Below are 17,097 nucleotides of genomic sequence, written 5' to 3'. Positions count from 1 at the left end.
AGGCTGTGTTTGTGGAGGCTGTATTAACAATGTCTGCATGCAATCAATGCCTCATTTTATGCAAAATACACCATATATTTCTACGCTGACTGGGGAAAAATAATCTATCATTTTTACCATGAGCAGAAATGAACCATCTCTAATGTTTCACACTCTTCACTCTGCAAACATTACCAACATTATTTTAAAACCCCCAAAGCACAGAATTTAAAAACTTATCTATATATAATATTTATTATCAATCCACAGGATAGTTTGATTGCTACATAAATTCATTAAAAGCTATTTCACCTTTACAAATTGTAAAAAAAAGAAAGAAAATGTGCCACAAAGATGTAATTGTTGCTGACAACCAAAGACGCTGAATTGTAAAATTATAAATTTGCTGTAGAAAAGATAAAAAAACCTGAAACAATTATATTCACTTTAGAATTTACTTTGAATAAAATATTCCACTGTATAAAAAAATAAAAAAGCTTACTCTGGTTAGAATTAGAGTATTTTTTTCTTTAAACCTGGGAATTTGCATAATATATCTTAATAGATTTTCTTCTTCTGTTGTACCACAAAGCTTTCAAGCATAGCAGATTAAACACATATAATACAAGCAGGGCTTTTTTTCTGGAAAAAGAGGTGGCAGAACTCTCAAGAGGGAAATGAAGGAGAAACACACAGGTGCTCCTCATTAACTTTTAAACAATGTTTTTGAGTATTTTGTTTCTACAAAGAGGTTCCAGAACTCTGTTCCACCACATTCCCCCCAGAAAAAAAGCCCTGAATACAAGCATTCTTTCTTTAAAAAAAAAAAAAACCTGTGAAATCTACACAATAATTTTAAAACTTCCTATTTAATTAGTTTCTCCATAGGCAGAGGCTACATTAGTCAGTGTAGCCTTGGGAAAAAGTCAAGTTGGAAGCAGTAGGAAGGTCTTTAACAGTGCAATCCCATGCAGAATTACACCAGTCTAAATCAGTCCTAAGCAGAGTTTCACTTTTCAAAGTTTTAATTACCCTGTTTAGGACTGCACTGCTCGACTGGAGTAGCACTAAATCAGATTGCATTGCTGGTGTGCCATTAAGTAGAGCAAAATAATGAAAGGCCTTTTCTTGCAAGTGCTTTTTAATAAGGTGCAAAAGCAGACTGCAGACTGCTAGTACTGCGCTATGTACATATTCACAATAGATTTTTTTTTTTAAAAAATCCAGCTAGTTCACATTTTCTCTTCCATTCCAAGGCTTTCAGTCCCACTGTGGCCTTGGCTGCAGAAGTGCAGCGACTCCATTTGTGGGGGCTGTTGGTCCTCTTGAAGAAGAACTAGAACCTACCAAAGCTGGCCTTTCTCTTCCTCGGCTGGAACCCTGGAATTCCTCCTGCCTTCTTGTCTACATTCGGATGGCTGGAGTCCTGAGTTTGAAACGCTCCAGTACTGGAGTTGGACACAATCATGTTGCAAAGGCTTTTCCCTTCGATTTGTTCAATGTACATCACATGTGCTCCTCAAAGACATCACACACAAAATCAGGTGGGAACAGGCCAGTTCATAGCTTAGCTGCTCTTGACTCGTGACTGAGTAATATCTGATGTTTTCTTAATGACACTTGCCCGGTTTTCATGGTCTGGTCTGCTGCTGTAACTGGTAGATGCTGAGCACATGATCTGTTGCAGGGGGAGGTCTGGGAAAGAAGGCCACGTGCTGTTGTAAGGCAGAAGGCAGCTTTCTTCTTTGATCGTGACCTGGAGGTCAGGCTTGTTGGAAGTCACAAAGGTAGCCATGCCAGGAAGTGGGTAAGGGGGGTTCCTTGTCCCCATGTTGCTATAGTACTGTTTGCCGCCAATGTTTTCTTTTTGCCACTGAAGCTGGCCCTGTAAAAAGAGATGGGTCACTGAAAGAGACTATTGTTTCTATCAGTATTAGGTATGCTACAGCCTCTTATCATTACATTAGATACCAGACAGAATACAGCCATTCTCATAAAATGGTCACCAATATGTGCGCACATGTGCGTGTGCACACACACACAAACACATTCCAGCCAAAGGTGAATGCTCAGACTTACTTCTGAGCCTACATGGGATTGTTGGAGACCTATGCCTTTAAACCAAGTGTTAGTCCCAAATAAACTAAGAGGGAGGGTGGGTTTTCAGCTTTTCCCCTGAGGCATTTTCTCCCAACTGGGCTCTGATACCAGAATTAGATTTGGCAAATGTCAGGCCAGGATTTGAGAGACTCATGTTTGAATCTCCAATCTACCATGGAAGCATGCTGGGTGTCCTTGGGCCAGTAAAATGGAGGAGAGGAGAATTATGTAAGCCACCGTGGGTCCCCATTGGGGAGGAAAGTGGGATATAAATGAAGCAAATCAATCAATAAGGAGAAAAAGCAGTTGATAGAGGAGACTTCATCATCCCCTCTGTGCTTTAAATCATCCCTGTCAAGAGTCACTCCACCTTGTTCCTCTTATCATGTGTATTCAATTGTACAATGCTATGCTGTGCTTCAATGCTATGCTGTGCTTGCTATGCCTTTGATATAACCGTAACTTTGTTGCTTATCTGGAGGGAGGATGGCATGTCTGGGAATTGGCTAGTTGCTAGGTAACCAAGGTCAAAGAGCTGGAGGAGATGAGAACAATGAATTGATAGACTTTGTATTATGTACCCATAACACTAGTAAACCCCGTTATGAAACAATTCTCTTGCATCAGGGTCCTACTGGACTCAGGATGCTCCAAAGACTTATTATCCCTGAGCTTGGTGGAAGTGCTAGGATTAAAAAGTGCCCCTTCAAGAATCCTATGTGTTTGAGCAAATGGACGGGAGCCCAATGAAGGGGGAGCCATGTAGGATGGGGACCGAAGTGTGTGCCTTGGAGGTGGGGGAGCATTGGGAACCTCGCACGTTCATTATCGCCTGGGCCGCCAAGTTCCAAGCCGTCCTCAGCCTGGAGTGCCTGGCCGACCACGACCCGCTTGTCCAGTGGAACAGGAGTGCCATTTACTTCTTGGATCCGGTGTGCAAGAGTCACCAGTGGAATAAAAAATGCCCCCCCTCCCAGCTTGAGAAACTTTGCGTCACCAGAGTTGAAGTGCCCAGTTTGCCCCCCACCGAGTATCAAGACTTGCAAAAGGTGTTTGACGCCCAGGAGGCGGATGAGTTTCCCCCCCACAGATCCACTGACTGTGCCATTGAACTGGTGGAGGGGGAGCCACTTCCCAAAGCCAAGCTATATTCAATGAGTTGCGGGGAGAGGAAGGAGTTACAGAGATTCCTGGAACTCAACCTGCTTATGGGGTTCATCTGACCCGCCAAGCCCCCACATGGCGCTCTGGGGCTATTTAGAAAGAAAAAAGACGGCAGTTTACGGCTTTGCACTGACTTTCGTGGCTTGAACATGATTTCCATGAGTAATGCGTACCCCCTCCCCCTCATATAGGATCTCTTAGGGGAGGTGTCCCAAGGGAAAATATTCACTAAACTTGACCTCAGAGATGCTTACTTCTGGGTGCGCATCAAGGAGGGGAATGAGTGGAAGACAGCCTTCAACATACCCCTGGGACAATACGAATTTGGTCATGTCATTTGGCCTTAAGGGGGCGCCAGGGGTATTCATTAACTTAATCAATGAAGAATTGCATAAATACCTATATAACGGTGTGGTCTGTTACCTGGATGACATTTTGATATACTTGCAAGACCTGCCTTCACACATCCAGTTGGTAAGGGAGGTGCTGCAAACACTGTACGAGCACAAATTACGGTATTTGCCAAACTGTCCAAGTGTGAGTTCCACAAGACAGAGCTCCACTTTTTGGGATACCGCATTTCCATGGGGGGCCTGGGAATGGATCCTGATTCAATGACAATTCTGGTGGCCAGGGTTACGCAAGGATGTGGGAGAATATACAACAGGGTGCCCCACCTGTATGATGGCGAAAAAGAGGAGGGGGGGTTGCCGCCAAGGCACTTACAACCTCTTCCCCCTGCCTCATGCCCCTGGGAATGCATATCCATGGACTTCATAACTGACTTACCTCCCTCGATGGGGAAGACAGTGATCTGGGTGGTAGTGGACACTTTTTCTAAGCAGGCTCACTTTGTGCCGTGTAAGCAACTCCCCATGGCCAAGCAGCTGGCTCAGTTGTTTATCCAGCACATCTTTCGGCTACATGCCTTCCCCGCTAAAGTGGTCTCTGATCGCGGCCCACAATTCATTGCCCAATTTTGATCGCACCGCTGTGAACTAGCGGGAATGGAGCAAGGGCTCAGCTCCGCCTACCACCCACAGACAGACGGACAGATGGAACGCACCAACACGGTGCTTGAACAGTTCTTACTTTGCTATACATTCTTCCAACAGGACAACTGGGTGACTCCAATACCTTTTGCAACAACAGCGTGCATAGCACCACTAAAGTGAGCCCCTTCCAATCGGTGTAAGCAAACCGTTCTCTGAACTTGCCCCCCAGCAGACTTTACCGAATGATGGCAAGGGATAGCAGGAGGCTGGGAGATTAGTAAGCAACTACAGAGGGCGCAAGAAGCCTACAAAACTCAATATAATAAAAAACACTCTGAACTTTGGAACTTAGCAGTAGGAGACAAGGTGTACATTTCGACCAAACACTTGCCTAATGCACATAACTGTAAAAAATTGGGGATGAAATATTTGGGACCTTTCCCAATCAAAAGGATTATAAATAAGGTAACTGTTGAATTGGAACTGCCAAAAAACCTTAAACATGTCCACCCTTGCTTCCACGCCAGCTATTTGAAGAAGGACCCTTTGGTAGAAGGATCCTTGAAGAAGGATCGCTTTGGTACCCCCAGACGGAACCCCCCCCCCCAACTTTGGTTCGTGGTCAGATTCATCATGAAGTGCAGGAAATCCTTGAAGCCAAGATCAAACGTGGTGAGCTGTTTTATCTCATCAAATGGACTAATTTTCCATTAAGTCAGGCCGAATGGGTCCGTTCCAAAGATACCAACTGTAAGGCTTTAATTAAAGACTTTTACAACAAATATCCTAATAAGCCCGGGGAAGAGGGTGTTGGGGGGGCAGAATTTCAAGAGTCACTCCACCTTGTTCCTCTTGTCATGTGTATTCAATTGTACAATGCTATGCTGTGCTTCAATGCTATGCTGAGCTTGCTATGCCTTTGATATAACTGTAACTTGTTGCTTATCTGGAGGGAGGATGGCATGTCTGGGAATTGGCTAGTTGCTAGGTAACCAAGGTCAAAGAGCTGGAGGAGATAAGAACCATGAACTGAGAGTGGGCACCTGTGGTGAGAAGAGCTTAGCAAAAATCTTGCGCAAAACCCCCGCTTTTACTTGGCGCGCTTTGGCTTGAATTATAAATCAGGGCAAAGGTCAAAGACAGAGAGGTCAGTTCCGACAACACATGTGTATGCCCATGAAGCTGGAATAAAGATCTTGAACTTCAACTGTCTTTTCCTTGACTCTGGGTCTGAATATCCCCCTCTTCTTTACACACTATTAGCCACACATATGCTGCCATGACAGGTAATTTGCCCCTGACACAACAATTTCCTATCAAGGTCAATAGGAAGTGAAAGTGCTTCACTTTGGAAATTCCCAAAATTTGGTTTAATTTCACTGCAAGGTTAAATACAAAAATTAGCAACAGAAACTTCAGTAAAATCATGGAACAAATGATCAGAAGGGGAGATGTGAATCATTCTGTATAATTTGGTTACCTGTGCATTTTCTTCATCGCTTGGGATGCTATCTGTTGTTTCACTCTCTGTGGAACAAAATGGGGATAAAAATAGATATTAATATTATTTTACCCAAGCTATTATAAACCATCTGGTTAGGAGTGTTATACTCTACAAACATTTGAAGTTTTGCTCTTCAATAGCCAGGTTAAACTGGGACCCACTACATAATTCTTATGCAATTCTGCAAGATGTTCCATAAGGATTTTGGTTGAGGACAGCAATGGTTTCCATTCTGGCTGCATCCTCTTCTCCTTGCTCTCCACACATACTCTGCTTCTCTTCCCCCCACCCGTAAACTGGCTGGCAGCCCAGAATGGGAAGTAATTGTGAAATCCTCCATCTGATTCTTTTAGATTTGTTGTATTAGTGTTTATGTATTTTAGCTTATGGTTATTGATATTTTTATCAAATGTTATACATCGCTCAGAGCCCTGCAATAGCAGGGATTGAGAGATTCAGAATTTAAAACAACAACTCCCCAGTCTTTAAAGAAATATTCTAGGTTATACTTATACCAGGGGTGGCCAACGGTAGCTTTCCAGATGGTTTTTTTGCCTATAACTCCCATCTGGAGAGCTACCTTTGGCCACCCCTGTCTTATACAAATGAACTCCAAGCCAGGCCAATGAGGTTTATGAACATGTAGCCTGTTTTGTGTGAGACTACTTGGGCAATGAAACATTGCCCGAGGAATAGTCACACAGCCGAAACAGGATAAGAAAGCACCAAAATTAGAAAGATCTAAAGAAAAGCAGATGTAGAACAGTTTCTGTTTAAGGACCAAAAAAGGAATTTATTTCTTTTTGTCAGCCTGCTAAAGGGACTAATTCTCCCTGTAGCCGCTGCAAGGGCTCTGTAATGGTATCTGTCACAGTATTTTGCATATTTCTTTGGCTTGCATCCAAACCAGCAGCCACACCCAAGGAGGAATGGAACTCATTTGGCTTGATAACTTTTATCTAGACTTCTAGCTTCAAGGACTTGCCATTTTTAACTGATCATGTTGCTGGCATCCTGCTATGCCGTGTTCTCCCTGAACCGAGCTTTTGTCCTTCATATTAGAGCTTAATAGTCTTTCTTCATATAACTGCCACAGTTAAGAACAGATGCCAGCCCATGATTTCTAGATGCAGCAGCAGTAGCAGCCCACTGGTGGAACATTAGCTCTTTTCTAATCTCCACACAAAGCCCTTTTCATTACTGCTTGGTAGCTGCACTTGAGCTTTTAGGTTAGGATCCAAATGGCCACCACACATGGGACTTTCACAGGCATATTAGGGTTTCTTAATTCCCTCTACCTTCACAGCAGTCCCAATAAAGAGAGAATGTAGAAATTAGGCAAGTACTTGGTTACATATGCAGGAGCTTTATGGTCCCTCCCCTGCATCTTACTCTCAGAGTTTAAAGAGAACCAAGAAAGGTACATGAGCAGTAGAGAAAGGGTTGGATTTACCAGAGTGTTTCTGCAGACAGACGGATTTCTGGCTGCAGAGCACAATTTCTTTGCTTCCCCACATTTGCTGCAGCCCAAATTTGCCCTCAAAACTCTGTTCCAAGGAGTCTCCTGCCCAACAAGAGATAGCATTTGGGGCTGCAGCAGGAGGAGGGAGGTGAGAAAGTCATGCTCCACAGGTGTCAGTTCTTCTGCACATGGGAACTCTCTGGTGGATCCAATCCATGGCTTAGGACACAGTGCTCAGAGCTTCTCAGGCAAGGCAAATAAGCCAAAGGCAACCTTCAGGAAAGTTTATAGTGATAAAGTAGTTAAAGGCTTCTGTGTGTCTCGCCCAAACCTGGGAGCCAATTGGGTTGGATCTGATTTCTGAAAATGCTATGCAGGAGATCCTGGGACCTCTGTGAACAAAAGCCATGTGGGATGGGGGCTGTAGTCAGGAAGGGAATTGCCTGAGATGGAGCAAGAAAACTGGCTGAATCTAACCTATAGTGTATGGTTATTCGTTCACTGGCACAAAGCCCTCGACTTTGATTTTAAAAAACAATTTGCCATGGAAGAGGGAATGGAAAGCTGAAGCAGCTGCACAACAGTACACAAGAACAATCATATGAGTGCTGAAGTCCTTGACTTGCACCTTGTGTCTGGGAACTTCAATGCAGTTTGGAATAATTTCTGCAAATGGAAAAATACCATCTCCCTTTTTGTGCTTCCTGTTATCAAAGAACAGTAAGATTTTCTGAACATATTTCTTAAGGATACATTCAGTTTTAAATTTCTATTTCCATATTGGAGGAAGAGGAGCAGGAGCTTGGATTTATACCCTGCCCTTCACTGGGAGTCTCAGAGCAGCTTACGATCTCCTTTCCTTTCCCTTCCCCTCCCCACAACAGACACCCTGTGAGGTATGTGGGGCTGAGAGAGCTCTGACAGAAAAAGCTTTTGAGAGAACAGCTCTGAATTCATGCTCTTAACCACTACATCAAACTGGCTCTCAGTCTTGTGGGTGGGAGTACACCACTCTGTGTCTTGTGGGTGGGAGTGGGATGCCAGTATTTATTAAAACTCTTTCCCTGAAAGTGTCAATAAAATCTACTAGCCATGGTAGAAAGAGTATCTACCAAAAGTTCAATAAATGCAGTATCTTAGGCCAGAGCCTCCAACTCTCCCAGCAGAAGGCTGCTTACCAGCATAGGAGGAGACCGGGGAGATCTGTAGTGGGTATAGTTGACTCATACTGCTGGGCTGGTCGTCACACTCTGTTGTCACCTCCACTACTTGGCAAACATCAGGAGGGTTGGGAACGATCATATGATCATCATCAGCATCCTCAAAATGTGAATCTCCTATCACTTGGTATGAAAATGAAAGGGTTGTAATAATTACATTTCTTCATATTAAACATAAGCATTTGATGCAGCAACAAAAAGAACAGAGTTATTCCCTAAAATGGACTGGAACTTTGTCCTAAAAATGGTGTATTATATAGAGCCTTCATATCCCATCTTAACTCAGTTTTGAAACCAAGAGCCACACTAAATGCTAACAAAAAGGGGGAGAAAAACACTACCCTACATAAGATAACCAAAAAGGTTGAGACCAAAAATATGAAACATTTTACATCTCAGTAATATTTATCACCACTTACTACACAGGTGAACATATCTGAATACAATGAGTTTTATGTATATTTTTGTTAAATCTATGGAGTGCTCAGTTTGAATTTTACCAGTGAGGAAGGCTTTTACCCAAAACATGTTTAGTATTGGTTCTTGTATATGGATATAATTTGCACCTTTTAACCTGTATTTATATGACTAGACATTTGCCTTTATATTACAAATCGGTACTTATATGCAGAACCATAGGACTGTGGTTTTTAAATGATATTTTAGCACTTTTAAATGTATAATTAAATTATATAGGATATTTTGTACATTAGCACTACATGCATAGCTATATTTTAGTTCTGAGGTTTTGGGAGGGTTTTTTGTCTCAGCCTTTTTGGTTACCTGCCCCACTAAATGTGAGAGAGCATTTGTGGCTGCCACAAGTTATCAATCACCATTTCAAAGTCATTTTAAAATGCCGTGAGGCATTTCAAATGATTGGGCCTGCAGTGAGGATCTCTCTCCTCACCATGGCTTTTCATGTGCCTCTTCACAGCTCTTGACACTTGAAAAGGAGCAGGAGGCTTTTAAAATGGCAGAGAACTCACGGTAGCCATGAGTTGTCCCTTATGTTTAGTTTGGCTCTTGGACTTTGTGGTGGAACCAGCCTGATTCTGCCTTCAGACCCGGTCCCGTCAACTCCCTATTGAGTTGCCAACTCCTGGAGGGAGCTATTTCTCCTCCGGCCACTTGGGCTCGCTGTCACCACCTGCTCAGTCTAGGGGTTCAGATTGAGAGGAACAGGACTCCCAATCCCCCTCTCCAGCTATGAGGCCAGGCCTCAAGGTCCTCTGCCACCCAGTACTTGGGTATCACAGAGACCACAGCACTTCTTTGGGGAACCCCTGGAGGATTGGCACCTTATCCAACTGCATGCCTTCCGCCTTCCCCGGGGCCCCCTTCATAAAGCAGCGTGGTCTAAAGCGGTTGGGGATCTATGTGGTACAGAGTTTGACTGCCAGCATTCAAAACAGTAAAAATATTTAATTAAAAGAGAAAAAAGAAAAGAAAAACAAAACAAAACAAAACAAAAACAGTTGCATGTAAAAGGTTAGCACAGCACAGCACCCACACAGCAAACAGCATGACAAATAAAAGGTGGTTTTAAACGCATCCTACTGTCCCTGGTCTAAACTTGCCCTGCCTTGTGGATGACTTACTTGGTCTGACTGCCTGGGGTCCTCCTCCTCCTGAGTAGGCCTCTCCCACAGTCAGGAGCCCACAGACTCACAACCTCTCTCTTGGAGGGCCAGCTGCAGACTGCCCCTTTTCCCGCCTAACTCAAATAAATAAAACAAAAGAACTTCCTGCCCCTCTAGGAGGCTTTCCCCCTAGAGTTGCTAGTTTAACTCTGGAAGGGAGGGGGGGGATGGAGGGAGGCTAGGCCAAAGCCTGCTTTAGTAGTTTAATGTTCCTTTCCAACGAAGCACCAACATTAACTAAGATGGCGTTCCTCCACAGACTTCATATGCAAGGAATCTAGTTTGTATTAACTGTCATACAGGCACAATGCATTTTAATCATGGTTAAAGCTAACAAAGTAAGTAAGGGAAAAGGGAACTGACGGGAGCACATACTCTGAAGGAAGACTCTTAACTTGCAAATGATGATTTGCAGGGACTTAGGTTAATTCATGGAAGGGAAAAATTGCCGTGCAATATGAAACATTACTTTTAGATGTAGATTAAACTATAATGAAGCGGCCTTTTGTATATCACCAGAAATATTACACTTTCCTTATCTTAACAAGCAATAAGTTTGACTTAGCACAAGCTGCTACTGCTATCTTTTTCTTGCATTTCAGGTTGTACAGGATCTCTAGTGCAAGCAGAAATTTTGCACTAGATCCAACTCTATATTTAACTACAGATAAAACCTGGAGATTCTTTCCTTCTCCTTTATGCCATTCTTACAATCTTTTTATTCATACCGGATGAAAGGAGCTGAACAAATTCCTGCTTCTATTTTTCACTAATGCCAGAGACTACTATCCTAAATCTAATCCACACAAATATTTTTTACACATTTCCCACAGTTTCTAGTAGCTTTTCCCAAGAAACTCATCAAGCTATTTCAAAATGAGAAACACAATTATTGTTCTTTCATTTAGTGCTAATTACAGTGAAATTGAACCTCTCCCCACCGCCCCGCCGGAATGATAAAAAATGTGGACTCACTTACCTACAATATTTATTGTACTGTCAATTTCTGTTTTTATTGTGGAAGGTAAACAGTAATCAGAAAACCCCTGACATGTTCCATTACTTAGTTCACAAGATGATTCCTCTGGTTCTTGCTACAGAGAAAATGTTTTGAATGTATTAGGATCATTGAAGGATGGAGAAGGGATAAAGTATTTGAAAGCACTGCCTCCTATCATCCCATGGCTATCCTTCTGTTACACAGGCTTTCACTGTTTCATTAATATGCCCTCTTCAGCAGCTTACCATATAGACAAACTGAAACAGACTAGCATTTCAAGCTTTCCAAAGCCAATGGAGAGGCAATGCCTTACATAGTTATTTGTCTGCAATAAACTGTGAAAAACAGCAAAATTGCAGAAAATATGCAATGTAGGAGAAATTATGCAAATATATTTGCATAACTTTTATGGGATGCAGAATTCAGACTTCGTTCTTACAAAATGTGGACTGCCTGAGCATAGAACTGAAATTGTCTTAGGACAGAATTCACAGTCCTGACGATACTCTGTACAACACATTGCCATGTGTCAACAACACTATGAATTCTGCATGCAAAGGTTGTTCACCACCACCTAGTTTGACATATATTCCTCTTTGCACATTAAATGTCTTGGGATAGCAGAAAGCACATCACCAGTTGTGTGTTTGTGAGCTGCCATCAAGTTGCAGCTGACTTATGGTTGAGCCCATAGGGTTTTCAAGGCAAGAGATGTTCAGAGGCTCACAATGAGAAAATAACAGAAAGCCCTATGTGCCAGTCAGTGGTTTCAACCTACTTCCATATCTCATCAGAACTTCAAAGAGCAAGGGAGTTACAGACACACTATGGAAGGGGCCTCTTGTTGAAAGGATCATGACCACTATCTGCTCTGGCTGCTGTTTTAAGAGGTTTGATTCCTGTGACAGACGTGCACAGCTGCATGTTGCAACTAGTCATATTAGAAGGGTGTCAGGCTGCTGGGGCCATGGTATCATCGTTCTACAAAGAGCACCAAGACATAAAGAATTCAGACCATTTGGGGGAGTCACTTCAGTAGGAACAACACCAGTCCATTAGTGTTCCAAAGTGACTAGAGAACCTCAAATTGTAATGTCTTTGCCCATTAAATGAAAAATGTACCTTAATTTCTTTCATTTTTTCTTCCTTCTCTGACTTGGGTTTCTTTCCTGTAGAAATGCAAGGAGAGGTGAGTGTTTTTAACAACCATTTTCTGAAATCTTGATCTATTTTGCCCAGCTCCAAAATAATATGAAGCTTCTCCGAATTACAGAAACCTGCCTATAATACTTTTTGTTGTTTCTTTCCTGCAAGGACATATGGGCAGCACACATGGCTTTCTCCCCCTTCCACTCAACTTTCACAACAATCTTGTGAGGCAGGATAAGCTGAGAAGGAGTGGCAAGGGAAAATTTTAACCAGGGCCCTCTAGCCAGACATGCTAACTGCTATTCTAAGTATCAAGCATGGCTCCAACACATTTTCTATTCATTTCAATGGCACTTGAGTTGGACATGCATACACTGAAATGCAGCTGTATGGTACTGAAAGCATTCAGCATTTCATAGATGTTGGAAAGTTCAAGAAATTATTTTTCCCCACTGCTTCCATCTTTTTTTTTGCCTTTTCTTGTTCTGCTTACTGGCATGGTGCTGTCTTCTGGACTTTGGTACTAGAAACTGCAATTAGTCAGGTGATTAAAAGTTGCAATTGCTTGCCTTTGTTTAGCTTGCAGTAGTCGCATGTATTGAATCTGAACATCGTTTCCCTGAAAAATTCTAAACTGGTTCATAAATTCAAACCAATTTTTACACATATGTGGGATGAACAAAATCTGCTTTTTAGTCTTCATCTCGGGGTGATGTTTTAAGACTGCACAAAATAGCAGCCAAACCACCAGGGGAAAAAAAGAAAGAAACTGTGTAATCCCCGGGCTTATCTAACTAAACTACAGAATTCTTTTCAACCCAACAGGCATTGGCGCCACACTCTCCACCCATATTTCCTTGACCTTCTTAATATGGGGCAAGTAGAAAAAATATTAAAGGCAGATGAGACATCTTTGCAACTAGTCATGTACAAAAGTATAGGTACTTTAGTAGTTCCAAGGTTCCTTTCTGATTGCTAACCTCCCTACTGTCAAAGAGCCAAGAGAAAAAAACACACATGCAGTCCTATAATACTCTTCCTATAGGCAGGGGTGGAATTCTAGCTGGAGTGTCTTTGCATACTAGTCCACACCCCCTGATGTAGCCAATACTCCAAGAGCTTACAAGGCTCTTTTTTAGTAAGCTCTTGGGGGATTAGCTACATCAGGGGGTTGAGGCCTAATAAGCAAAGGAGCTCCTGCTAGAATGCCACCCCTGCCTATAGGTAGGATGACCAGCACAGGGGTATTCCAGCTTAAAGGGAGAGGCCATTGGGGGATGGATGGAGACTGAGGAAGGTAGATGTAGTTAAGTACCTGGTAGAGAAAAGGATGGGGCTGGTGCAATTTGTGACTTATCTTTCATCTGAGGACAGGAGCAATTGCAAAACCAACAATATTTACACAATCATACTGGAGGTTTTGCAAAAAAAAAAAGTGTGTTTTATGACAGAAAGAGTGGTCAGTTACCCTGCTTCCAATAAGCAGCCCACAACCAGCATGGCTTCTGGAACTCTGATTTCAAAGGAAATCAGCCCCCTTCAGCAAACCAACTGTTAGGCCGACAATAGTTCTTTCTCATCTACCTTTTTTAGATGGCCTCTCCGATAATGGCAGCATCCGGTACACTCTGAATGCATTGTTTCCTTTTTTGATGCTTTTGTCTTTGACTTCTTCAATATCAGGCAAGGAGTTCATTGCACACCGGAAGTTTGCCTTCCATGTCTTTGGGTCTGCTTTGTCGACTCCTGGCTGGTACTTCCCTAAGACAGAAGAAAACAAAGGATTTAAAACTCGAGGAGAATGTTCTGACAGGAAATGTAATGCCAAGTCTTCATTGTACTGGAAAACTTTATGCAAGACAATGCAACAAGCAAAGGCAATGCTAGAGAGCAGGAACTGTGAAAAAAAGATTATAAGATTCAGGGATATAATTCTAATAGACATTAATTCTTTTATACCACAAAGATAAGGCACTGTTGGCATTATCTACCACAATTGTTCTTACACAAATTCAACCATATATTGTATGCTATTAATTCAGAAAATAAATCTGCCTTGTTATTTATTTTGAAACCTGATTAAAACCATTAGACAGTAGGAACCATTTTATGAGGAAACTTCACTGTGAACTGGGTTTAAAGTCAAGCATGTATGTAAAGATTAGCTTAAGTGTCCGGGGCAAGCAGAAATTACATGTCACTGTGCTTGTGATCATCTTGTATGTTCCTTTGCTGAGGAGAAGAATTTACCCTCTCAAGTTACTTCGGGGTAGAAATAAAATGTCAGAATTTTTTTTAAAAATTGGTATTATTATTATTGATTGTTGTTATTTTTTTTTTCTTGAGCAATGCCAGAATTTCATAACTCTGGTTTGTAAAAATCTGAGATTTTTTTTTTAAAGCCATGTTTAGAATTTACAATCTTTATGCATGTGGGCAGGCTGTGTAATAAGATGTTCAACGCAGTAGACATTTTTGTGGATTTATTTGAAAGGTTGCTGTATGTAACCCTGCTTTGGCGAGGAGGGCGGGATATAAATAAAATAAAAAATAAACACAAAAGCAACAGTGAACAGTCACATCTGCATTTTGGAGCTCCAGGTGCTGAATCACAGAAATGATTGAATGTCAGTGAAAATTGCCCATAAATGAGGGGACAGGACCTTGGCTAGTTTACAGGTGTAAATTGACCCTGTGTTACAAATCAAATACTGTGATTAGTGGTGTGAAGCAACACACTAGAGTCCTTTAATATCAAAGCATTGGCTTGGATCCACAGGAAAATGCTAGGATTTTAGCACATGTGGAAGTGTGAAAAACCTTCACATTAGTCCATCATGCTAAGTTTAACATAGTGTTTCCCAAACTGCTTTTCTGCCTGCATGAAATGTTCTGTCAGTGATTTCTTGGCACTATAATATACAGGGAGGAAAGCATTTGGTGTTACTTGATAGCTTGTGCAAGCAGAACTGTACTAATTAGGTTGTTTCTGCTGGTGCACTGCTGGATCCAAACCTTTACAGTTAATATGAGGTACTCAGTCCTTTGAATTTACTGTGTTTAACCCATCACTAGAGAGCAGGGCAATGGGTCACCTTTGATGTGCATATGACTCTTCTGCAGTCATGAGGCTTCCCTATGCCTTTGACTGGAGAGAGCAGCCCCATGCAGGCAAAGAGATATGGAAGTAGATGCAAGTAGATGCAAGATGCAACAGAAGTAGATTCAAGAGCCCCAAGCACTAACTGCACTTCACACGGGAGCCAGCATCAGGGTGTTTGTGTGAAAAAGCAAACTAGGAAATAGTATTACAAGAACAGAAGAAACATCAGACACAAAAACCTAACCTGTGTGAATGGCCCAGTTTCTAAATAAAGGTGCATCTTTGTCAACATCCCACCCATGCCTGGCAGCATGCATCCAAGGAATCTGAAAAATCTTCTTTTCCTGCAAAAGGAAACAAATGGGAATTGTCAACAGTTATTAACCTGCAGATTGTCTTAAACTGTCTGAAGGCACATAACCTATGCTGAAGCTAATCAGGTCTGCATCTGGCCAGTGCTTGGCTGGGAACCTACAGGAACTTCCTGGTAGATGGCCTTGAGATCAGTGATGGGAAGAAAAGTAAGAGATTAAAGCAGTAAATCAACAAGCAACAACATTCATTTTCAGTTGCACAACTTGCAAATACCTGTTTGTCACTTCCTCATTTTCTGGCTCAATAATGTTTTTCCACTGAACATCTGTTGATTTTACTGGGATTCGGGGAGGGGAGGAATTAACAGTTCAGATCTAAGCAGAGTGACACCTTTCTAGATTCACTGAAGTGTAGAAGGGCGTAATTTTTAAAAGGAATGCAGTATTAATGTTTGAAAATATTTGTATGCCCCGTTATGGCTTAAAACTGAAACAACCCCAGTTGCTTAAAATATGACATATATACATTTAAACATCTTCCAATCAAGGTACTATTGTTGTACATTACTGAGATTATAAAAAGAAGCATTTCTAATATTTGTGGCATTTTTATTTCTAAAGTCCATATTATTTGCCTAAATCAGGCCCCTCTGGGATGAAAATATACGTGTTTGAGAGACTGGCTATAACTTGGTCTGTGTACATAATGTTTTTTTGTAATAAAATTTAATAATATAAAGTATGCCTTGGAAACCATGACTTCTAGGCATAAGCTGACGGGTCAGTTTAGAATAGCCCAGAAAGTCTTGCAAAGCAGCATCCAAACCTAATTCTTTAAAAAAAAAATCACTATTTTAAAACCTAGGCATCCTTACCTCATTTAGCCATTTGAGACCTGGGATTTTGTTTGAGTTTATTTGTTCCTCTAGCCATGGCCGCATCCTCATCCTCTCCACTGGCATTTTGATCTTGATACAAGAGAAAGAATTGATAAATGATCTTCTAGTTAGATGATTTAGATCTGTTTCTCTTTAATAGCAATTAACATCAAACTGACACCTCTGGTAACAATGGCCCTGCTCATTCACAGAACAAGCTCAACAAAGATGATGTCAATGAAAGTCTTCCTATTCGGCTAAACTCTGATTCAAGGAAGCAATCTTTTGAACAGAGGGCCCCAGCCTTTTTGAGCCTGAAACACCTTTGGAATTCTGCCATAGGGTGGTGGGCACAATCACAAAATGGCTGCCACAGGAGATGGAGCCCACCACAAAATGTCAGGTTGGGAGGTTATGCATAAATCTTTTATCAACTCTTCACCATTTCAGACAGAAGGTCTGCTTAACACTATGCCTTTTAAAACAAACATATTATTTAAAAATATTTTCTTGCATATGCACAGTTTACCTTCAATCACACACAATGAAGATCCTTGTGCTGTGGTGGCAGTTGCTGCCAAAAGCA

At 41.8% G+C, this 17,097-nt stretch overlaps 1 protein-coding gene across 3 annotated transcripts in view; it reads right to left on the bottom strand.

Moving 5' to 3' along the window:
- Positions 1-206: 206 nt before the first annotated feature.
- IRF2 (interferon regulatory factor 2) overlaps positions 207-17,097 on the bottom strand; it is a 58,865-nt gene continuing 41,974 nt past the window's right edge. For all 3 annotated transcript variants that reach the window (XM_060246469.1, XM_060246470.1, XM_060246471.1), the window contains exons 2-9: positions 16,509-16,601; positions 15,564-15,663; positions 13,801-13,977; positions 12,190-12,236; positions 11,047-11,161; positions 8,383-8,547; positions 5,719-5,765; positions 207-1,864 (exon numbers count right to left, since the gene is read on the bottom strand). In XM_060246469.1, coding sequence (XP_060102452.1) covers positions 1,547-1,864; positions 5,719-5,765; positions 8,383-8,547; positions 11,047-11,161; positions 12,190-12,236; positions 13,801-13,977; positions 15,564-15,663; positions 16,509-16,595 — 1,056 coding nt within the window. In that variant the 5' untranslated portion in view covers positions 16,596-16,601 and the 3' untranslated portion in view covers positions 207-1,546. The remainder of the gene's footprint in view (positions 1,865-5,718; positions 5,766-8,382; positions 8,548-11,046; positions 11,162-12,189; positions 12,237-13,800; positions 13,978-15,563; positions 15,664-16,508; positions 16,602-17,097) is intronic.

The sequence above is a fragment of the Heteronotia binoei genome, chromosome 9, assembly GCF_032191835.1.
Source record: "Heteronotia binoei isolate CCM8104 ecotype False Entrance Well chromosome 9, APGP_CSIRO_Hbin_v1, whole genome shotgun sequence".
Taxonomy (NCBI): Eukaryota; Metazoa; Chordata; class Lepidosauria; order Squamata; family Gekkonidae; genus Heteronotia; species Heteronotia binoei.
Note: the sequence above shows the minus strand (reverse complement) of the source record. Positions and strands in the feature narration are given on the sequence as shown.